We start from the raw sequence: 24778 nt of genomic DNA on the forward strand, positions 1-24778 counted from the left end.
CACCACTCCAAGGGAAAAGAAATGCTGGCAGACCACCTAAGCAAAGGAGAAGAGATGCTCATGAAGCAAAAAAAGGAAAGAGGCACAAGAATAACAAATGCAGCCTATGCAAAGAACTAGGCCACAATGCAATGACATGCAAGGCAAAAAAGGCATTAGCAAAGAAGGCTAAACATATAGCTTTCTCTTCACAGCAAGGGAACACAAGGGGGAAGAGAAAGGCTGCTACTTAGCATTGTTTAGTGTCATTTTTTAGTGAACAGTGTTTAATGTCAAGTTGCTTTTGAACAAAATGTTAACTACTTGGTTTGCATGATGATACTTCTTTTGTTTATCACAATTCCAATGTATGCACAAACTAGCCCTTACACTCTACCAATAGCTATATTTTAAAAAAATGGTATTTGACGCAAAAAAAAGAAGTAATGGTATATGGTGAATTATTAATTTACCACAAACGACACACTGACGACAGTTGTCATTAATGGTATTATGTGCTAACGGACGAAAACTTAATGGTATATGGTGAATTACAACATTTTGTGTGGTATATGGTGAATTTCGGAGAAACTTAGTGGTATATCATGAAATATCCGTAAAAAATATTGTAATTAAATTGGTAGAAAACGTATGAGAACTATAAACCTTATAATAATGTTAAAATAAAGTTTATGTAATATTACTAATATATGTGGGGATATAAGCATCTTTTTAGTTAAACCAGCCGTTATGAAGATGTTTAGTAAAAACTATTTATTAGAAAAAATCATTTATAAAAAGTATTTCATACTTTAAAGTGATCCATACAAAAAATAATTCACAAATTATGAGAAAAAAATATCTCATAGTAAAACCAAATACATACAAATTGATTCATTTTCAATTTTAATCTAAAATTAATCAATTATGAACTTAAAGTGATTAATTTTAAAATTATATAACCTAAAATAAATCAATTATGACATTTTTAAAGTGATCAATTGATACTTTAGAGTGTTAAGTTACATAAAAAGTAATCAATTATAACATTAAAACGGACAAGTTTAAAAATAATTAATTACAACTTTAAAGTGATCATTTAATACTTATAAGTTATAGTGCTAAATTATAAGTTATAACCTGTATAGTGATTAATTATAGCTTATAATCTTAAAATGTCCATTATAACCTTAAAGAGATTAGTTATAATTTTAAAGCGGTCAATCTAACATTCAATTAAGGTATCAACTATAACCTTAAATTAATCAAATCATACAATTTAATAAAAATATTGAAAAATTTCACATGATAACCTCATGGAGCCCCGTTAGATTGAATAATTTAATTGATTGATGAAAATAAAATTAATTAACCTATCAATTTTAGCTCTTCTAAAAATTAACAAAATTGAGTAACTTACCATTTTTGAAAACCGAATAACTTGAATGGTTATGGTTAAGATTTAGCTATATTAGATAAATTATTGATAGGAAGTTTTACATACTTTTATTTGAAATGAATTTTTTTACATAACTTAAATTTACTATCTTTATAAACTAAATAGATTGAATCATACAATATAATAAAAATACTAACAAATTCCCCATCTCAATCTCATGCAGCTTCGTTAAATGAAATAATTTGATTGGTTGATGAAAATAAAATAATTAACCTATTATTTTTAGCTCTTCTAAAAATTATTTAGATTAAGTAACTTGCCATTTTTGATAACCGAATAAATTGAATGATTATGGATAAGATTGAGCTATATTAGATAAATTATTAATTCGAAGTTTTACATACCTTTTTTTTAAAATGTATTTTTACATACCTTAAATTTACTATTTTTATAAACTAAATAGTTTGAATATTTTTATAAAATTAATAATCTAGAAATTTTTGTTCCATCGAATGATATTATTAAGGTTAAAAATATATAATGTGTTATACATGTATTAAATTTTACTTAACATTAAAAGCAAATGGTTTTGTTAATTTAATTATTACAATTGTTCTTTTTAAGGATTTGATTGAGAGTATATTATATTTATATATATCTGATCATATTAAAAATTTCGTGCATTGCACGAATTTTTATACTATATTGTCATTGGATAAATATGACCATTAAGGTAGCTAAAAATTTTTTTAATCAAAATTATGCTAATTTTCATTCCCATTATCACCGTTTATTACGAACTAACAAACGTACGGTTATAATGTAAATGAGTTTTCTGACGGTAGAACGTTATCTCTCAAGTCGCAAGACTCGCAACAGTTCCTCAAAATCATTTTGGCGATCAAAACAACAACGAGTGGGCCCAGACTCTAAAGTCTATTCCAGTTGACTGTAGAGCGAGTATTGCCGACACAGACAAAAGTACCCCCTTGAAATGTACTTTATTGTTGATCTGTAACAATCAATTTCCCAATTCAAATCTCCATTGATGAACATGAACAAAGCATCAGTTTCCATTAAAAATGTAAAGTAACAGGTGGTAACCGTATCACCATCATTAAATTCACTCAATGGGTAACTCCCATTTCCACTCTCAACCTCAATCTTCCTCTTCGATGGCGATCACTTTGCCCTATTCCCATGTCGATTCCTGTTTACGCGCTCTTGCTGGTCAAGCTCAGGGATTTGGTCGTCATGCCATTGGTGGCTATCATGGTCCCCTTTTTCACGTTACTTCTCTTGCTGGTTTTATCTCTATTCTTCCCCCTTTTTTCAGTTTTGTTGAATTTCTTTGCATTTTGATCTGGGTGTTATTTTTATTGGGGGATTATGGATTCTTTTGTATGATTTTGTTTATATTGCAATTGTGAATTCTTATTATTATGTTATCATTGTTATGTATCTATGTATAAACCTAGTTCGTCTAACACGATTTAATACGCTTTATTACAAGAATTTCATGTGGGGATTTTTTTCTTATATATCATTTTTATGTATTAATGGACGAAGATGAGGGCTTGATTTTCCATTGATTGGGTTGTTAATATTTATATTCGACTACTTGACTCGTTGAATTAATAATTTACGTTCTTGTTTCTTCCCATGTTATACCTTTCTTAGTTATTACTGTTTTTAATTAGGCTTAATCTTGAAGTATTCTGCTTGATGATTTGGATTAAGCTATCAATTTCCTTCAAATATATCTTTTATTATCTTTAATTATTACACTTCTATATTATTTGGCTGAGGGGTAGGACTGTTCCATTTTGGCTTTGCTATGTAAGGCATTTCATGTAATTACCCCAACTTGATTAGGACTCGTCACTTTTGTTGGATAGGTGATCTAAAATGGAGGATTTGATGTGGTAAATTTACATTATTGATTAAAATGAGTTAAGTAGTGATTTGCGATTCACACTTATGTGTCTTGCTATCAATTTAAATATGAGTTTATATCATGAATTATGATTTTTGCTTCTCTATATTATCCTTCCTTTTATGAGAAAAATCAAGTATGAATATCAATGAAAAGGGTGAAATCTTGCTATTTGCTAGAAGTACATAAGTATAACATTATATTTGCTTGAGTTGATAAGCTTTGTGTTTTTAAATAATTCGTGATGATGATCTTGTTACAATTACATCAGGAAGTGGATCACTACTATAACAATAGTAATTAAGTTATGTATCTTGATCTAGATGATGGACCTGGGTCGCTTAGAGAAGCTTGCCGGAAAAAGGAACCACTCTGGATTGTCTTTGAAGTGTCGGGCACTATTCATCTCAACTCTTACCTGAGTGTATCTTCTTATAAAACAATTGATGGTCGTGGGAAAAAAATTAAATTCACAGGGAAAGGGCTAAGGCTTAAAGAATGTGAGCATGTGATCATATGCAATCTAGAGTTTGAAGGTGGACGAGGCCATGATGTGGATGGTATTCAAATCAAGCCTAATTCTAAGCATATATGGATTGATCGCTGCACCTTGCGTGACTATGATGATGGTCTCATTGATATCACCAGGCAAAGCACTGATATCACTATATCCAGGTTGGTTACTCTTTTAATTATTTTTGCTCTTATTTTCTTAAATGCGAAATCATTTTGCTCCCTTCACCCAGTTTAAAATAAACAGAAACTTTCCACTTAAGGTTTTTGTATTATTATTAAGCCAAGGCCCAAGCAGAACAAATGGTTAAAACAAGTATTGTCCAACATTTTTAAGAGGGAGAAGGAATCAATGTTGAACTCTTGGTTAATATCAGAAAAGGCCCTGTCGCTAAATGTAGTAAAGATAACTTAAAATGGTGCATTGAACCATGGTTACCCGGAACGACATTCGATTCGGTATGGGGATGGGGATGGGGATGGGGATGGGGACGGGAACAGAAAAGAGAAATGTAACTTAGGTTGAGTCGGGAAAGATTGGATAAGATATACTTTATGTATATAAACCATATGATAACAAAAGTTTAAGTTTTTAGTTTTCCAGGTTTTATCTCTTGTACGTCCCTTATTTGATAAAGCCACAAATTCATAGTTCTTTGATTTTAGATTATAATGAAGTATATTAAATATGATTCATTAAATCATGTGCTCTTTTTATTTATGTGAAGTTGCATATGATGTTTATTACCAAGGGTCAATTAGAAACAACACTAACAAGTGTACAATAACAAAAAGTCAGTTACGTACATCTGACCCCCTCCCCCTCCCCCCGGCGAACGCCACACTAGGTGGGAGCCTCTCAATGGCGTTGGGGCATTGAAATATCGTTGTTGCTGTAGGTTTTATCTCTTGATTTCCTTTCTTTGGCCAAAATACTTCTCAAAAATGTATACTAAACTGGGATGACACCTTGAGAAATTTAAATTCAGATTGGGGGGTTGCAAAACATGGCTTCATATTGTACCTACGTCCCACATTCCATGTTTCTATGATTTGAACCTTGGGTTTGGATTTTTTCTTGCATTCCTTGCATTAGATAACGCAACAGGGTGACAATTTTCCATGCCAAAGAAACATTTTGGCGTTTTTGCACAGAAAGAGTAGCATGTGTAATGCAGCTAAAGTAAATTCAATTTTTGCTGAGCAGGTGTCATTTTGCCCAGCATGACAAAACAATGCTCATTGGGGCGGATCCAACCCACGTTGATGATAGATGCATTCGGGTCACAATTCACCATTGTTTTTTCGATGGCACCCGACAAAGGCATCCTCGTGTGAGATTTGGGAAAGTTCATCTGTTCAATAACTATACCAGGGATTGGGGTATTTATGCTGTCTGTGCCAGTGTAGAATCTCAGGTACTTTGTTGTAGCCTCAATAACAGCATCTCTCTTCTGCAGTAGTTGTTAGCCCCCCTTTGTAAATGCTTGACTGTGTTTTTTTTCTCCCTGTAAACAAGATATATTCTCAGTGCAACATTTATGAAGCTGGAAAGAAGAAAACAACTTTTATGTACTACACAGAGAAGGTGAACCTTTTCTCTTACCTCTACCCTGTTCTTTAATGTGATGAATGAATTTAGTGGAAACACAAGAAAGATGACAGTGATCTTGGTGCTACTTGAATTAAACAGTAAATTTGGGAATGAAATATTAAAAGGACAAAAGTAAAATTATATCATAAAATGGATGATTAAAGAAAGGTTACAGCTCTAAAAGTATAATAAGAAAAGATAGTTCAAGCTATTAGAGAAGCTTGAGATCTCCCATTGAGTATTAGACTCACCATAATTTTTTACTGAATTTTTTGATATCTAACTACTCTCTAATTCCCCGTATTTATAATAACATTTCCTCTTAATTCTAATTATTCTCCAAGTTTTCACTATCAAGGCAGTTACCTAAATTACCCCTACGTAAACCAAATATCCAAAATACTAGTTCATTGCAGTAGCATGTTACGAAAAGCATAGGACTGGGTACTGTTTGCTTAAGGTTAGCTAACAACAACAAAAACTTTAAGTTTGGGTACCTTAATCCATTACTCATATGGCATCAAGCTATTGCAGAACCCACCTAGACCCCCACTTAGGTAGGGTTGGGTGATCGAATTTACACAACCCCACCCTTCTAGAAACTAAAAACAAAGAGGTCGCTTCCGGTTGAACTTGGCTAGCAGATATTACCCGCAACTTCACATCAAGAATAGATGCACATGATTTAATGACCTAATTTAGTATAATCCAGTATAATCCCTAACCAAAGACTTAGGCTCCATCGAGAATTAACACAATACAAATATTTAATGTATCATTACGGCTATCTATTATCCCATATATCAGTGCAACTCGTTGTACCACTACAAGTTAAAGTACCATTGTGACAATTATCACCCCACCGTAAGTTATGTTGCTATATCGATAAGTTCTGGTGGCATATCTATCATTTGTGCAGGTATGATTAAAATCTTTTGCTGTTTATTGTTACCTTAAACTTTAAAAAATCAACATAAATGTAACTTGTTCTCTCCCGGGTTTTGGAAAATGATAATAAGTTTCAATATCTGACGTTGTTTAATGTATTCTCATGTTAGTTTGTTTTGGTTCATGTTGCCGATCTCATATTGTTGGGATTGAGGCTTTTGCATTGATGTGGTGGCTCCTAAAGTGAAAATTTGGAAAACTAAAGATACTGAAATGAATTTCAGCCAATATTCGTATGAAGACTTCTTAGTTCTTAACCAAGATCTTGGCTATTGATGACCATGTTGGGTTAAGCGTTGCTCCTCACTTCAATGAGCGCTGAGGCTTACATCTCAAGCCTAACGCCTTCAGCCAAGGCTCTAGCATCCCATTACCTTAGCAAGCCTATAGCCCTTTCAAAAATCAGGGTCAAGTAGATGGAAGTGTGATGCTTCTTTTAATATTGATATTTGGGAATATATTCAGGGTTGTTTTCTTGTGTGGTTCAGTTTTTCTGATGTGTGTGGGATGTCTGATTGGCGGAGTATGTTAGTTGGCTAGATTTCACCTCATTTGTGTCATCGAGCAGGTTATTTGGTGTGTGTGACTTTTTCACCTGTGTTCTTGGGCACGTCTTGATCATTACACTTCCGATAGATTCCCCTGGGTTCTTAGGCTCATTCCTGCAGTTTCTGAGGAATTGAGGATCTAAATTAATCAATCCATTTGATGCAGGCTGCTGATAAAGAACAAGAGGCAACTGGGAGGATAATATCCGAAGGAGACCTATTTCTTAATGAAGCTCAACAAGGAGTAAAGCCATTAAGCAGTGAAGAGTGTGTGTTTCATCCTAGTGAGTTTTACAATGACTGGACATTGGAACCACCTACTGAATCACTTAAACATATACTCCAGCATTGTTCGGGATGGCAGGACATTCCTTGCTTACCCGAAACACTCCCTCTCCAACAATAGAAACTCCTACAAGTCGTACGGTACCATAGCCAATATTTTTCGATATATATAATATATTACTAGTGTATAACAGTAATTTATGATAATAATTTACAATATATATAGATGGTCCATTGTTTATAGTCCTATTAGGAGTATGTAATAGGAGTATTCTGAGTGTTCCTCTGAAAAAGCACCATTTGAGTCATATGTTGCTTTCTCGTAAGGACAGATGGAGTAATAATAAGGGAGTTGTTGCTACTGGAGTTGATTCACCATTTTTTTTTTTTAAAAATAGCAGTGAAATATTTCATAGAAGAAAACAATAATGTCAATTAAATTTTAAGAGTATTTGAACATTTGTTGCCGTAGTTTCGTATATTGTTTGTAATTTTATTCGTATGATGAGTTTTTCTATTCGTCTCTTTGCGTTTATAGTCTTTATACCATATAACTTAATATGTTTTATTTTAGGCATTATGGTGTAGATTTTAAATATTTCTTTTTGGACAACTTGTCAAAAATCAAGATACGAATTCATTTGGATTCTATAAAATTCAAAAATTGTCAGTTTTTTCGGTATTTCATTATCCTAATGATATTAATAGAGTTATTGTGGTTTCACGTCGGGAGTTGTTTTTGTAGTTATTTTATATGCCCCTCTCATTTTGTATTTATTTTTATTTTAAATTGTCTTGCTTATTTTGCACTTTTTTTTTGGCAATGATCTCACTTTCTTTTATTTGATCAAATTCACAAATTTTTACTCTTTTTCCATCTTATTTCATTTTTATCTTTTACTTAATTTTTTATCTCATTTTCTAACTCAATTTTTTTTTTACTAAATTTTATCCATTCTACATTAGGTGCAAAATGACAAAAACAAAGGAAATATTAGCTAGTTAAGTTTAATCGCTTATTAAAGTTAAAATCCATCTAAGTCACAAATTTTTAACCGTTTGTTTGATTATTTAGTTATTAGTAATGAGAATGATTTGTTCTATAATTTTTTATGAAATATACTATGTTATTCTTATGGATATAAAATTTTGATCATAAAAAAAATTTTGTTTGCAATTTTCATTACTATCTAATAGCACTTCTCTAATTTATAAAGCATTAATATCAAATACCAAAAGGATCTTATAAGTAATTATATCGATTGTGTTGTAATATACTTTATTTGGATTTTAATAGTTGTTACTGATACCGTAGGAATTAGCGTTTATCAAGTGATCGTATTTAGCATATATTTTTCAATGTATAATGTAAAACATAGTTAAGTGAAATTTTTTTGGCTCATCTTGATGCATATTATCATAATATTAACTTTTTATAATTTTTATCATATAAAATTAAAGATGTTAGAGATAAAAATTGTGCATCAATTTTGATGCATAATTAAGTGAGATCTTATTTTATTCGTGTATGCATAATGCAAAACATAAAAATAGGAACTATAAAAGACTAGAAGAAATATAAAAATAATACGTAGAGTTGGTCTTACTTAGACTTAGCATGCATCAATCTTAAATTTTAAAAATACAGTAAAAAAGTATAATTAAATGAAGTGAAAAATAAGGAGTGTATACTTATGAATGGAAGATAATAGGGAAATTTCATGTGATAATCCTGAAGTTTTGGGTTTTTCACATGGTAATCAAAACTTTAAAAAAATTCATGCGATAACCTAGAGGTTTACTAAATTGTTCCACTGTGGCTTTTTTGCATATAAAACGTTAGGAAACGTTCATTTTGAAGCTTAAATGTTGTGACTCACTATTTTAAATTCCATCAATTTCAACTTTTTTCCCTAAAATATAAACCCTAACTCTATCATCTTTCATTCAAATCATATTTTCCCCCCAAATACAAATGTAATTTGAAATTGTAATTTGGATGAAAGATAGTAGAGTTAGGATTATGTTTTGGAGGAAAAGTTTGAAACTGATGAAATTTAAAATGGTGAGTCATATAAATAGACGTGCGGTAGTTTTATATGTACAAAAAATATCACAGTGGAACAATTAGTAGACCTAAGGTTTACCACGTGAATTTTGTAAAACTTTTAATTATTACATGAAAAACCCAAAACTTTAAAATTATCACATAAAATTTTCCAAAATAATATCACTTTTATTTATTTATTCTTATCCACTTAATAAATTTAGTAGGACATGGAGTATAATTACTCTACTCGAATACGGTACTCGGTTAATCTAGCTAGCATTATTCCTTGTCATATGTTACATTACATCAATTCATGACGAGGATCGTCGACAACTAGCATTAAGATAGGATATTATCCTAGATTAAGTGCTTACCATCATATCATTTCATGTTAGTGATATGATAATATTTATTTTATTTTATTTTATTTTATTGATTATTATAAGGTGAACCAAGTGAACAGTAGCATTAAGCGAGAATTAAGCTTACTCCCTCTGATCTTTTTTGATTTTTCACTTTGGGTTTTTCACACGTATTAAGAAAGATAGAATCTTTGGGTTGTAGTGGGTATTATTTTAATTAAATAGTAGTGTGAAGTAATGATTGTATTGGAAGTATGAGGTTGTAGTGGGTATTATTTTAATTAAATTAGTAGTGTTAAGTAATGATTGTATTGAAAGTATAAGAGAAAAAATAATTATAAATAAAATAAAATTGGTACATTAAAAGAATAGAGGGGTTTTAAGGGGTAAAAGTGGGATAAAAACTTTCTTAAAATAGAAAGTATGGAAGAACTTTTAAAACTGTCCGTCATTGTAATGTGGAAGATCAAAAAAGAACGGAGGGAGTAATATTTTGCTTGAAAATTTATATTTATTTTGATTGAGATATGGTAAGATTCTAAATGATATTTCCTTCGTTCTACTATTCTTTTTATATTTTATTTATACGCAATCTAATGCGTAAGAATTGTGATCTGAATCTAATCAGATAAATCCTATATCTGGTTTACTCCAAGTCGATAGTGATATCTAATTTTTTTATTTTTCAATTTTGTATACACAAAATATATAAGTTCACTTTTTTTTCTTCATCAAAATTATTTTTCATAGTTTGAAAAACAAAATATTTTTTTCAAGTGGCAAATCATTTTGGCAATAAGATTAGATTATTGGATGTTTAAAAGCCTAAATAAACTAACAATTGAAGAGTTGTGCAACTTAGTTGTAGTTAAAAATTTTAAATATTAGTACTTTCAAAAGCTTAAATAGATTCTTTTTCTATTATTGTTTTAAAAGAGATTCAAAATCATATATTTGGGTTCACTAAATTCATGATCTGAATTCGTTATCCAATTTTAAATCGGTTATTCAATTCAGATTGTTTTGAAACAATAAATAAATTATACGATTTTTGAAACCGAATCTAATTATGCAAACTCCTAACAATTAGTATATACTACCAAGTTCCACCAAACACTATTGATATATGATTTTGATATTATTATATGATTTTTCATTGCTTTTTATTTAATTGTAACATATTAATATCTATTAAAAAAGCGTATGTCAATATATCTTTTTAAATACTATTCTTTTTATTTTTAAATGTTTTTCTCATTTACTTTTCTCCCATATTCCAATGCAAACTCTAAAATCAAATAATTTTAAGTGTGAGTTTTTAAAAATTCTAAAAAGTTGATATTTAGAAAGTATGCATTGAGATAAATCTAACAAGATCCTATATGAATATGTTTTTTCTTATATATCAATGAGAAATCGTAAATAAAATTTGACACGAAAATTCGTAAATTCTATTTAAAAATAACATATGAAAAACATAGAGTAGTATCTCTAGTTGTACACAAGTAACACAACTAAGAATTCTAAAAAAATGCATTATTGAAATTCCTTTTTGATGCGACTCAAACAAAATTTAACATTAATGTGTTTTTATACGAGATAATTTATTGAATAAATTCATTGCAATACTTGATCCATAATGAAAAAATCATAGATTGCAAGTAAAAAACGAAAAAAACTGCCATTTTAAATTTTTAATTGTCTAAACGAGCTTATTACAACATTTTAAAAAAACTAAAATCTAAAATTATAAGATGAACATAATTCGAGTAAGACAAACGAATACTTCTTAGTTATAGAGATGTGAACTTTCCTTTGGAAATGAAAGTGGGTGGACGAAATTATTGATGATTCATTGAATTGCACGCTACCAACTGAATGGGGTGCCATGTTATCCAAAATATATGTGTCATTGTGTTGTATGAAGTTAGTTCAAACTGTTTCGGTATAGAAAATGTGTTTATTCTCATCATCAGATCAATTTAAGTCGGTTTAAAATTAAATTTTGTATTTATATTATATTATTTTAAATTCATTTTGTAATTAAGTTAAGCCGGATTCAATTTTAAGGTCGGGTAAATATCTGCTCATTAGGTCTGTTTTGAATACTTCTACGGTTCTACCCTCTTAAAATAACAAAAATTTTCCTGTCTTATATGAGACCGTTTCATGATGAGAAGGACTCTTATAATCAGTCTATTTCTCTTATTGATTAGTTGAAGTTATAAGTAATTACTTTAAGATTGAAAATACTCATTAGACTAGACGGTTAAAGATAGTCCCAACATGAGATCATCTCATTTAAAAATTTATCAAAATTTTCTAATATCTATATTTGTGAAGTGGAAAAAATACTACTCTCTCAATTTCAATGATTTTCTTCCATTTCATTTGGGCACGTTTGCCACGACACATATTGAAGTTTTAATATTTCTGATTGTGCATAACTAGAAATTATAAAAAGTTGATATTAATAATCCTTGCGTTGATACTTGATTCGAATCAAACAAGATTACACTTAACTATGTTTTAACTTATCAATTAAAAATAAAATATAAATTAAAAATAAATTATCAATAATATTTAAATTAAATAAAAACACGGAAACAGACTTACCACTATTTTTTATATGGGTGGATTTATTGATCAAACAAATGATAGACGCCATCGACACTGATCTCCCTAGATGTGCCATTTAGTTGCGGCCCAATCTTTGCCGACGATTGCATATCAACGTTGTCATGATTTCTAACTTTTCTTTTTCTATTTTGAAGAAAATTTGCTTTTAAAAACCTTAATACTCTTTCTAATTCTTTTTACTTATTTTATTTTCTTATTAGGTAAGTTCATCTTATTTGTCCCATTTCTATTTTAAGATTTACTATTTTAGGTAGTCCCCTTTAATTCTTAATATTCAAAACACCTAATATTGCAAAAGAGTCTACTATTTTAGATGGTCCCCTCATTTTTTAATATTTGTGCTCAAACCAAATGGGAAAACTAAATTAAATTGGAGGGAGTATTTAATTGATTATTTTTTTTAAATCTCATTTTTTATTTGTTTTTTCTTTTAAATGTCCAAACAGCCTATATGCTGTTGACTAATTTACCGTTTCAACTTTCATTTATGTTTAATTTTTTAAAAAAAAAAGAAAAAGAAAAAAGTAAATCTAGTTTACAAAATGGTCAAAATGTTGTGTTTTAGCCTGAATACTAAATCTGAACTCTCCTTTAAACCACTTAACCTAAAATATAGTGTTTTGGCCTAATCGTCAAAGACTTTGATATTTTAATGACTGTAATTTGCAAAAAAAAATTATTAAAGTTGTAATTCGCAAAAGTCATAAACTTTAAAGATTTAATTAAAAATATATTCTATCAAATATGATCATATAATTATTTGTAATAAATAGAAAATAATTAGTATATTAACAATAGACAATAAAAAGAAAGTAACATTCTTTATATAGAAATTCATTGATATATTACTTTAAATAATTCATGTAGTACTAACTTTTCAATAAGAAAAATTCGTAGGTATTCATAACCAAATACTTGAAAATTTTTGTGCATCTAGTTAATGCCTTAATGGTGTAGTTTTTTGATCACATATGTCCCGACTCAAATTATTTGCGTGTCCAATTATTATGTATTTGAATAATTTAGGTTGAGACACCCGATATTCAATTTTAAAATGAAAGATTCAATTGATTTTAAACTAGAACACTTTGATCTGAGACACAAAACGATAATAAGGATAATATGCTTTTAGCTAATAAATAGTTAAAATGTTAAATATGCTTTTAATAGGTAGTTAATAAATAATAAATACATATACAATCTTTAATATATTCGGTACTACCTTAGATAATAGTTTATTTAGTGGGTGAACAAAGTTTCTCCTCAAAATAAACATTATAATTAGAGGAAAGGATACTAATACTTTGAGATGTAAATGCCAATTATCCACTTGATTAACAACTCCCAAGAGATTTTGATCATTATTAATTACAGTAAATGTTAACATAAGAGTATTTGATAAATGACTTTTACGTTGACTGTTTAATTGACTTTAGATTTTATTTTTTTTGTTAGTCAAAAAGTTTACAAACGTGTGTAGTATATAATGTTTGAGTCAGCTTAAAAACTATAACTTTTAAGCAAAATTAAAATTCTTTTTTTATTGACTTTTAACTTATTAACCTAATTTTTCTCAAATAAATGATCAATATTTATTTACTTGTATAATATTTTCCATACATGTTCAACTCCTCGAACAAAATTTGGCAAACACCCAATAATCAAGTCAACTTTTAAATAAATCATAAAATTATTATATTATTTTATTATCAACCAAAAAATCAAACAACTTTTGGCCAATGAGGCAACACAAAGAAAGTTGAAAAGGAGTGGTAATGGCGGCAAAAACCATAAAACCTTTTTTAATTTCCATTTTTTTTTTCAATTGCCCTCTATTTTCCTTTTTGGTCCTGCCAACGTCACTTTCGCTGCGTTTGTCCCCCTTTAATTTTTATTTTTTTAAAAATAATTTTCTCCTCATTTTTAAAAAAATTTTTTAACTCAATATTTTAAATTTTTTTGAAATTCCTTAATTTTCTATCAAAAAAAAACAGACTTCATAAAAAATTCTTTTTCCCTTCTTTCTCTCCCTTCCCCTTCTCTCTCAAAACACGGTGTTGATGCCTCCAAAATCTCGACAATGTCGCCGTCCGACGTCTCCAATCCATGATTTCTATCGTAAGCTTCGCTACTCCTTTTTCTCTTTTCTTCGATCATTTTTGTTTTCAATTTATTTATTTTTTTTTATCAATTTGTTGTCTCCTTTTTTAGGATCTAATTCGAAATTCAAATTATTACAGGAACAAATCAGTTTTATCATATGATCGGACCAAAATTCATTGTCACTGATTGAGAGAGGGTACCTTTTTACTATAAAATTGATTTATGGAATTGAATTTCCAAAATTTCCTTCCGTTTTATCTAATTCCTTTGTGGTTGATCAAAACTGAAGCCGTTAATGCTGAAAAAATTGGAGGAATGTTGAATTGAAGTGTTTTGAATAGTTTTTACGAGGTTATTCGTTGCGATTGATTTTCCAGATTAGTGTCCCTATTTTGGATGTGCATATTACTGTAGTTATTATATATATTGATTGTTATTGGTATTATAGGTGAGGATTTATTGTTGTATATAGCTCTTGAATTTTGTCTAGTATTATTTTGTAAATTATTGGTGTCTGATCATATAGTGCTATAGTTAATATTCATATGTTTGATTTTTCGGTTTTGAGCGTGGGTAATTGGAGTAGTTGATACCAACAAGTACGAGTTTTTAAGATGGAAATAGGGTCTGGAGAAAGGGGTTGTTAAGTTGGTGCTTTATTGTGAGTGTAGCTATGAAGAGTAACAAACATGTGCCCTTGGATCAAGGGTTGCTGAAAGAGCCCACTGCAGGTGCTTCTAATAGTAGAATTCCGGTGGAAAACTCTGCTAATAAAAATTATGTTTCCATACAGACGGGAGAGGAATTCTCTTCTGAGTTTCTCCGTGATCGTTCAACTCTGAAGGTGGGGACTTCTGCGCTACCTGCTGTACAGAATCAAGAGATGCTTGGATTTAATAATGAACATGATCATCAGATGACTTATGAAGATCTTACTAGAATTCTTGGAATTCGTAGAGTGGATTCTGAATGTGGTTCTGAGGTTGCCGAGTTTTCTTCTGCGCAAGGGTGTGCTCCTGATATGGAGCATTGGAGTCGTTCTGATAGAAGGTGTCACATAGATGATACTTTGAATGCTCAGGGTGGTTGGGATGTCAATGGTGTTGTGAATTCTAATCAGGGTAATCTTGGAGCGAGACTGCCTCCTGTTAGTATTCCTCATTCTCCTTCCACGTATAACCCTTATGATTTAGGCTCTTCTGAAGGGTCTCAACCTGGAAAGTTGAGGATTCTTTGCAGCTTTGGTGGTAGAATTTTGCCAAGGCCGAGTGATGCTAAACTTAGATATGTTGGGGGAGAAACGCGAATTATTTCTATCAGGAAAAATATTTCATGGGAAGAACTTACTCTTAAGACTTCTGGTCTATGCAATCAACCACATAGTATAAAATATCAGCTACCAGGTGAAGATCTTGATGCACTCATATCAGTATCTTCTGATGAGGATCTTCAAAATATGCTGGAAGAATATAATGGGATGGATAAGTCAGCTGGTTCTCAAAGACTTCGGATTTTTTTGATCCCTGCCAGTGAAACGGAAATTCGTGGTTCAGGAACACTTCAACAGGGCAGTCCTGATTATGATTATGTTGTTGCTGTTAATGGTATTGTAGATCCTAGCCCTCGGAAATTATCTGGGGAGCAGCTGTTCCCCGAATTAGCTAAAACAGGTAGCACATTAGATCGTCTTCCAAGCTTTTATGGCGAATGTTCGTCATCTCTTCACCGGGCTGAAAGCAGGGATGGTCCCAGTTTCTCACAAGCACATGTTGCTAAGGAATCGTTAAACACAACCAGGTCACCAGCTCAGTCCCCTTCTTTCTCCACAAAACCAGCTCAGCACATGTATTTAAAGACCGGTGTTTTGCAATGGAATGAAGATAACTTGTGGAAACACAGTGGCGAAAGCAATATTTCCTTTGCCCAACCAAATGCTCCCAGGCAGGAATCCTTTTTTCAGGTCCAACAAGGAAGTGGGGAATTTATGACTCCTGTAGCTGAGGATAGCGAGAATCTTAATGGTGGTCAACCATCTCTTTCGGGCCGACCGCTTCATCATGAGAGGTACATGTCACAAGTTGATTCTCGAGCCTTTATGTTGGGATCAGTTGACTCATTGGAGTCTTGTCGTGGTATGATTCATGCATATTCCGATTCACAGCTCCAGCAGTATGGAGAGAAGTCCTCCTATTGTTATCCGGAGGGAGAAAGCCCATCTTCCTCTTTGCACTTTGTAAATCCAGCTATATCTTCTCAAGCATTATCTACTCCATTGCAAGACAATATTATCCAGCTGCAAGAGAATATCCATATTGTTAAGCCTGAAGTACATAATCAACTGATAGATATGGATACTTCTCAGTCCTGTAAAGTAGTTGATCTTTCTATGCCCATGTGTTCAAAGCCTTTGGAATGCAATCCTTATCTTGAAAGCAGTAGCAAAACTGTTAATGATCAATACCTAACATGTAAAGACAAGGTTAAACTGGATCCTATGAAACAGAATCCTAATGATTCTAATCTACTAGGTTTCGAAATGATGGATAGGGTTCTTAATCCGGATTCTTTGCTTCAAGGAGTGTCTGAGCTCAAGTTTATGAACGGGGACTTTAACCATATCAATGCGGATACAGAATTACCAGAAATACAGCAACATGTGGCATTGACTTCTGCCAAGGCATTGCTAGCTTCAAGGGATGTTTTTAATCAACAACATGATTATCAAGCGGAAAGAACCTCATCTGATTCTATCAAGAGCCATAAACATGCTGAAGTTCAGCAGTATAATTTCACTGGGGATATCATTGATGAAGCTTTAGGCAGGTGTTCGAGCACCGTAACGAAGTCTCGTGGTCAGAATCAAGAGATCGATCCATTTTATGGGTTAGCGGATGATTCTTTTGTGTCTTTTGGACAGCAGCCTGTTGCAAGCTCGTCCATAGTTCATCAAATAGAATCTAAAGTCCCTGAGCATTTAAAAAATTCTGGTGCTTTTGGAGAAAATAATTTGTGTCGTTCTGTAGATGGAATTGATCATTTCAATGAGAAGCTGGATAAGCTGGAAGTAGGACATGGAAATGATGTTTCAGAAAAGAATAATGAAATTGGTCAAGCAGAGACTTCAAATTTGCACAAGAAAAACCAGCTTGAGCCGCTGCTTGTTATTGAAGATGTCTCCAACTACATGCCTGAAGCTGTTAATTTTTCTTCACTAGCTAATCCTATAGTGGATCTTTTTTCTGATATTGGTTCGGAACAGCCAATTGTGGCTGGTGAAGATGGCATCGGCACAAAAAATTGCTCCGAGGTAATAAAATTTCTTGCAGTTTGTGGCTTCTGGTCATACTTCTGTCTCCATGGAGGTGACTGAACAGGATTTGTCTGCACAGGATTCCAAAGCTTCTGGCTTAAATAAGGATGACTCGGACATTGATGCTGTTATGGCTGAAATAGAAGCTGGCCTCTATGGATTGCAGGTTTACCACATATTGCCTTTGACTTACATGTTCATTGAGGTTCTTTTTTAACAAGATATAATTTTGAAGCTATTTTAGTTGTGCTTTGATAATATAAAATGAATTTACCCAGTTAATCTTTTCAGCTTGTTCTTGTTTCTGTTTGATGGTGCTGCTTTCTAAAAACATATAAAGTGGGGAAATTATTGTTTGCAGATTAGCATTTCTTCTTTTGTGTCACCGATGTACTTCAGGAACTATAGCTGTAAATATTTAAGCTTGTTCGCTTCTTTAATGTTCAAACTGTTTATTTGATAGAGGATCTCTAATACACAGATAATCAAGAATGCGGATCTTGAAGAACTGAGAGAATTAGGATCTGGTACGTATGGGACTGTTTATCATGGGAAATGGCGGGGAACAGATGTGGCTATCAAGAGAATAAAAAAGAGTTGCTTTTCTGGAAGATCATCTGAGCAGGAGCGGTTGGTAAGTCTTTTGAGCAAACTCAACCTTTGAAGTGTCTAGCAATTTCAACAAGAGTTAAAAAGAAAATGCGATTGACTTTGATAGTGGTAGCATATATGCATCTTAGTGTTCTATTATTGTGACTTCATGTGTAAACCGGCATTCTTCACCCTTGTCAGACCGGAGACTTTTGGAGAGAGGCACATATACTCTCGAAACTTCATCATCCAAATGTAGTTGCATTCTACGGGGTGGTTCCAGATGGAGCTGGAGGAACCTTGGCAACTGTGACAGAGTTCATGGTGAATGGTTCACTCAGGAATGTCCTACTTAAGAAGGACCGGTAAAATCTTTTATCCATGCTGTAACATGACTTGCTTCTCTTTTCTTTTTTGTTTATGAGTTCTTATTTGGCAGATCTCTCGATCGTCGGAGAAAGCTCATTATTGCCATGGATGCTGCCTTTGGCATGGAATATTTGCACTCAAAAAGTATTGTTCATTTTGATCTAAAGTGTGACAATCTCCTTGTCAACATGAGAGATCCACAACGACCTATATGTAAGGTATGTAGCTCAAAATATTTATGAATTATTACAAATGAGAAATTGAGATTCATTTTAGCTGATATTTATTATTTGACATTGAACGTGGTGAATTTTGTTCTTATGTTTATTAGGGTCTTCTATCTCTAAGGAAAAAGAAATTTTATTTCTTACTTTGAATCTTTGTTAATTAAATTTTCGGAAATTGGCAACTGGATGCTAAAAGGCTCTCTGTTTATGCTCATTTTTATTCTTTGGATGAAGCCAACCCCAAAAGTTCGGGTTTAAGGCTTTGGCATTGTGTTGTTTCTTCTTTAGTATAGAATTATTTTTCAAAGACTTATATCCATCTATTATCAGGAAGCCTGATAGGATGAATGCACAAGTTTTAATTGGAGTTGGGAAATTACTATGGGAAACTAATTAAGGGGGAGTAAGTACTTCGTTGTGCATGTTCAAGCTTGACTCCTGCCGTCCTGCGATTTCAACCGAGCTCAAAATTTTTAAGATTTTTTTGGAACTGCCGTGTTTGAGCTCGCTTGTTTATATTTCATCCCATCTAGGTTTTAAATGAGGCTTGTACTTTGATACTCTTTAGCCTGGAGATGGCAAATCTGCCGAAATACCTGTGTCTATTGCAGCTGACACGGATCTGGGAATGGTATATATGCAGATCCTTGGGGGTAAACTTTGGTACAGTTTGTTTTGTGCTCTAGCCATCTTCTCTGATGAGATTGTTGCATGTTCTTTTTACTCTCCCCCCTTTCTCGGTCTTTTCTGCAGCTGTTCTCTTTTTTCTCTCTCCTAGTGCTGTTTTCCCCCTCTCTTGAGTTTCCTGTGTAAAATTTTAATGAGAGTTTTTTCCTTCTTTTCTCATGTTTTTTAATCCTTTTCTCCTATTATATTTATATAATGACGACTAAGGTTTTATTCTATTTAACGAGTTCTTATAACTTTTGATAATTCCTCCCTATGTATATTTTAATTCTGTACCCTTGTCCAAATTTGGGATAGTGCCCTAGTATTCCATGTTTTTAAAATTGTTATATTGGACACTTGGATTTGCACTTGTATGGCCGTACTCTGTAGTCATACTTCGAGTCCAAGTAACATAGAATTTACATTTATTTACTCGAATCAGCTACTTTGAACAGTTTTTCCATTTTGAAATTTGAAAAAAAGCCATATAATATCCGGCCAAAATGTTATATACACAATGTTTAAGTCAGCAATTCATATTTTGATTTAATAAGTCACAAATTATTTGACTAATAATCTCGAGTACTGTTTAATGGAAAACTAGAGTAGTTGAGCAACTGTACCAGATTTATTTTCTGAAGGGGAAATAACTGAGGCTGTCCATGAACATAAAAAAGAGTTGTTCAAGAATTTGTTATTTGTACGTATGGGGTTGGTATTCATGTGTTGTTTTCAATCTCATTTGTTAGTCAAGCTTCCAATGTTTAAGTTTAACCCGTTTTATAAATTATGGACAAATGAGCTTTAGCCAAGCTTGAATTCAAGCTGTTGACCAAGAATCAGCTTATTTACAACTCATGAAATCATTGTACGCTTTGTAAAGTGACTTCCCTCTGTCCATCCCAATTTAATTTTTTGACCTGCGTGGAGAAATGATCAGCCGTGGTTGAAATGGATTTGAAGTTGAGATATCCTAACTCTACATGTGGTTGTTTAATAACTTGTATGCATGGGAGGAAATGGAGGGATAAGGTTTCCTTTGATTGGTACTTTGGTAGCAAATGGGCTGGGGAGGGAAATGGAGAATGAATTTCTTCATATTTTGTAAGAAACTAAGAAATTACTCTCCATCGATGAAGACATTTGGAGGGAAATTCATCACTCGTACCTAACCCTCTCCCTTCTTCCCCCTTTCCCCTTCCATTTCCTCCTTTCCTAACAAGCTTTAAGATTTTAATGGGTAGGGTTAAGCATTTAGAAATTAAAACTCTTAAATCAAAATAGAGAACATTTTGTAAGGAATGAACTTCATGTTGTGTTATATATTCTTTTATTCCCATTTTATAGGATTGAACACTAGTAAATACCATTCTAAAACTGACTCTGATAGGTACTGGATTTATAATATCTCCATTTTAAGTTCAATGAATAAAGCAATAATTTGTAGTCAGTAAAATTTGGAAATTGTAATCTAAAATTCTGCTCTTGTGCACCCAAGCTTGATTTTTATAGCTGCTGATGTCTATTAGTGTTCAGATACTGTAGTTTTGTCTTGTCAAATCTCGAAGTTACTAATATGTAAATCTTGTTCTATAGCTTCTCTGAATTCTTCTTTGTTGTCTTCGTTATGAATGTCAATCTGTTGGTTTTGGGAATGTTTGGTAGTCCAACTTGAAATAACACGAAGTGTAGGCATTATTGCGAGACAGTGATTAAAATGTGTTTTTAATGAAAGTGTGGAATGGATTCCATGCTCATATACTTTTCTATCACTCGATTGTGATTCATGATAGATTGAATGAGAACGTAAAGTAGACATAGGTTATTGGCTAACATAGTGTTTGATATACATAGTATTTTACATGACAATTGTTTTATCTTTAAGCAAAGAGAATAGGCTGATCAAGGTGAAATAGAGGAATGTATGCTATGCCACAATGGGGGAGAATTTTTATTTAATATGTCATCAATTCTACAATATAACCCTCTCTTGTAGTGCTTGTTTCATGTTGACAATGTTGCTTTAGTGAATGGCCTGCATATCAAAGTCTATACTATATTTACCTAATGAACCAATCATATTTTTGTTTCAAAACATTGAAATTTAACAAACAATGACGAAAACAAGAATTTCAATCCAAAAACAAATAACATAATTTTCTTGTACAAACTTGCCATGAATTTGCAAATATATAAAAAAATATAATTGAAATATAATCAACTGTTGGTATAATTCAACTCAAAATAAAAAAACTGTTAGTAAAATTGATGCTTTCTAAAATGCTTGGTTTGAGTTACGTTTACCATTCACATTGAGTGCAATTAAGTTTGATCACTTACATGATTTGGGTTTGTCAAGAAATTAGTATAAAATCTAAGACGCAACTCGGGTTGCCCAGATTCATAAACCAGTTGTGTGTATAAAGCAATTTACAGTTTCTCAGAATTTACCTTGGGACTGGCTATTTGTGATAAGTTATGGTTGCAGTTTGGCACTTGTTAGCTTTCTTTTTTATTTTAATGGGAACATTGAATAGGGTCTCAGTTTAGTCAAATCCATATAGAAAATTTAACAGCTGTATTCATTTATGAGTATGTAGGTTGGGGATTTTGGCTTATCAAGGATAAAATGTAATACATTGGTTTCTGGTGGTGTTCGAGGAACACTTCCATGGATGGCGCCTGAATTGTTGAATGGCAGCAGTACTAAGGTTTCAGAGAAGGTTAGAGGAAGATCTATCTCTTTCGTTTAATGTATTTAAAATATATATTGATGAGAAAACTATGGGCATTGCCAGGTTGATGTATTCTCGTTTGGAATTGCAATGTGGGAAATCTTGACTGGCGAAGAGCCCTATGCGAATATGCATTGTGGTGCGATCATTGGTAAGGAAAACCTCCTCCTTCCTGCAATGTTTTTCAATATTGCTTTCTTTTGTTTCTTTGGGTGGTAGTATAGAGCTAGTCTCTTAGTATTGAATTATCATGATTTTGTTGACCAACATGCAATTTAGCGATACGATATTACATGAAGAGGAGATATATATACTGCTCTGTCCTACATTATTAGTAGGCGATTTTATTAATTTTGGTTGATTAGAAGGAGAATCAGACACGAAATAAAGTGGATGTAAGAAATATGGGGATGAGATGAAAAGAGAGATTTGATATAGAAAATGTAGCGTATTGGGTGAGACAGAGGGAGTACTAATTACTAACCATTGGAAAGGAAAAGTTTTATTTCCATTTCCCCTGAATTTTAGCTAGTTGAGATACAATATTAGTGGCTGTGGGGTGATAAGTTTGTATGTAAACTGAAATTGCTTCATAAGATTATTTGGAATTGGGACAATGTAACCTCTTTCGCTTCCTTGACCTCTTATGTTAAGACCTGAAAGGCATATGCTTATTCTGTAGTTTGTGTCATCAGGGGTAGATTTCTCTTAAATAGTAAGCACCATGCTTGGAGCATATTGTCGGCTAACAATTTGGAGACTACTTCAGAAAGAAGATATCTGTGTTTACGCATTTATGTTTTATATCATCTTTTTATTGCTCTTATACTAAGTTAGACCTATATTTCTTAGAAGGCAAGAGGTTTCGTCACTTTTGACTTGTGAGGTGTGGAGGTAGATGATGGTGACCTTGTGATAAACTTTTCTGCCTGAAGTTTAATTTTAAGAATAATTTTTACAGCTTTTGGTATCTAAGTTTAATTTATAATTAACTAAGATTAGAAGTACTATGTGAAAGAGTGATAGAGGTACGCATGAGAAGATGTACCATAATCATTTGGGATTAATGTCAGGGAGATTTACAATGGAAGCAATTCATCTTACGAGACAAATAATAGAGTACTATGGGGCTAGAAAAAGAGACTTGCACTTGGGAGTTCATAGCCTTTTTTGTACTAGTTGGATTTTGATTTTCACATCGTCCTTAAAGATACTCCATAATGGTATATTGCTTTAAAACATAAAAGTTCAAATTAGTTCTTGCTTCATGATGTAAGGCCATCATAAATTTTGTAGTTGAGCTTTGACCTTTTTCCTCCCAAAATATTTTAAGATATATTCAATTGTTCTATCTATCCAAGAAATTCCTCCATTTTTTGGTTTTTTGTCCATAGAATTAACGAATTTATTTTCATTATAATTTGATGTTTAGACTCTCATTTCATTAGGTATGATATGCTAAATATCATGAAAAGTGACAGGCATTAGTTATTAGAAAGTTTCTTGATGTGCTCCTAATTGGACAAATGCAGGAGGGATTCTGAAAGACACTCTCAGACCACCAGTTCCCGAGCGCTGTGAACCAGAGTGGAGGAAATTGATGGAACAATGTTGGTCAACTGAACCTGGTGCACGACCTTCGTTCTCCGAAGTAACAAGTCGACTTCGATCTATGTCTAATGCTCTACCATCAAGGGGACATACAAGGTAAGAGGAGAAAGCATTTCCCATCTTTTGTATTAATGGATTGACTCGTGAGATTAACAAACTTTCACTTTGCCTCTGTTTTTCCAGAAGTCTCTCAGGTAGAGGATAAGATCGACTGAATCAAGAAAGGAAAACTTGAGTTGATACAAGATCAGTATATGCTGTAATTTTCCTACCAGTTTTGCTTATGTGCATAGTTCTGTCCAGTTTTCTCCAATTTTTTCATTCTTTTGATATAAAGATCACAATATGCGGCCAGGCTTATGCCAAACAATAGTCGATCTACCATGAAATTTTGCTGAACAGTTTTTGTATATATACATCTTATAAGTTATAAGCGCCATATGAGTATTGAGTTCAATGATATTTGTTGGATGTCCCTCCGAAAATTTGGCAACTTCAATTTGGCGTAATAAAAGATTGGTTGGTTTGAATGCGTCCCATTCATTTTTTCTTATGTGTGGGGGCAATTTCAAACAAATTTAGTGAACTCTAAACGACAAAGAGAATATCAGGTATATCTTGCAACGATATGTTGGGACTTGGGATTCTTCAACTAGATTCACATGCTTGAAGATATTGGCTTCAAGGATTACTCGACTGCAAACAATGGATGGTGCGCAACATGAATGGGTCGTCTGAATCGGTCAAAAGAAACATGCTTTCACTCTTGCCAGGAACAAACTCTTCAATTTAGTGAAAATTTGAAATCAATAAGTGAAAAAATAAAAAAAATTAACAAAATAATCTAAGTTTCAAACTTATTCCAAAAGTAAGCGTGAAATTTCCAAACTTGAGGTTTGGGGCTGTTTG

General features: G+C 32.3%; 2 protein-coding genes across 4 annotated transcripts; both read left to right on the forward strand.

The window, feature by feature from the left end:
• Positions 1-2305: 2305 nt before the first annotated feature.
• Positions 2306-7719, forward strand: LOC130813138 (probable pectate lyase 4). The gene is made up of 5 exons (XM_057678882.1): positions 2306-2683; positions 3638-3989; positions 5035-5245; positions 5347-5415; positions 7084-7719. Exons 1-5 carry the CDS (start codon positions 2509-2511, stop codon positions 7321-7323), a joined length of 1047 nt encoding a protein of 348 aa, XP_057534865.1. The 5' UTR covers positions 2306-2508; the 3' UTR covers positions 7324-7719.
• A 6498-nt stretch (positions 7720-14217) lies between these two features.
• LOC130813139 (uncharacterized) lies at positions 14218-24326 on the forward strand. Of its 3 annotated transcripts, none has more exons than XM_057678883.1 (10): positions 14218-14372; positions 14495-17664; positions 17747-17833; positions 18149-18301; positions 18460-18623; positions 18698-18845; positions 22124-22246; positions 22322-22409; positions 23791-23965; positions 24053-24326. In XM_057678883.1, exons 2-10 carry the CDS (start codon positions 15031-15033, stop codon positions 24072-24074), a joined length of 3594 nt encoding a protein of 1197 aa, XP_057534866.1. In that variant the 5' UTR covers positions 14218-14372; positions 14495-15030; the 3' UTR covers positions 24075-24326. The 3 variants fall into 3 exon arrangements, with proteins under 3 accessions (XP_057534866.1, XP_057534868.1, XP_057534867.1); XM_057678884.1 differs by having other exon boundaries at positions 14221-14372; positions 15151-17664; XM_057678885.1 differs by lacking the exons at positions 22124-22246; positions 22322-22409; positions 23791-23965; positions 24053-24326 and adding an exon at positions 19185-22099.
• Positions 24327-24778: the final 452 nt, after the last annotated feature.

Source organism: Amaranthus tricolor, chromosome 5 (genome assembly GCF_026212465.1).
Source record: "Amaranthus tricolor cultivar Red isolate AtriRed21 chromosome 5, ASM2621246v1, whole genome shotgun sequence".
Lineage (NCBI taxonomy): Eukaryota > Viridiplantae > Streptophyta > Magnoliopsida > Caryophyllales > Amaranthaceae > Amaranthus > Amaranthus tricolor.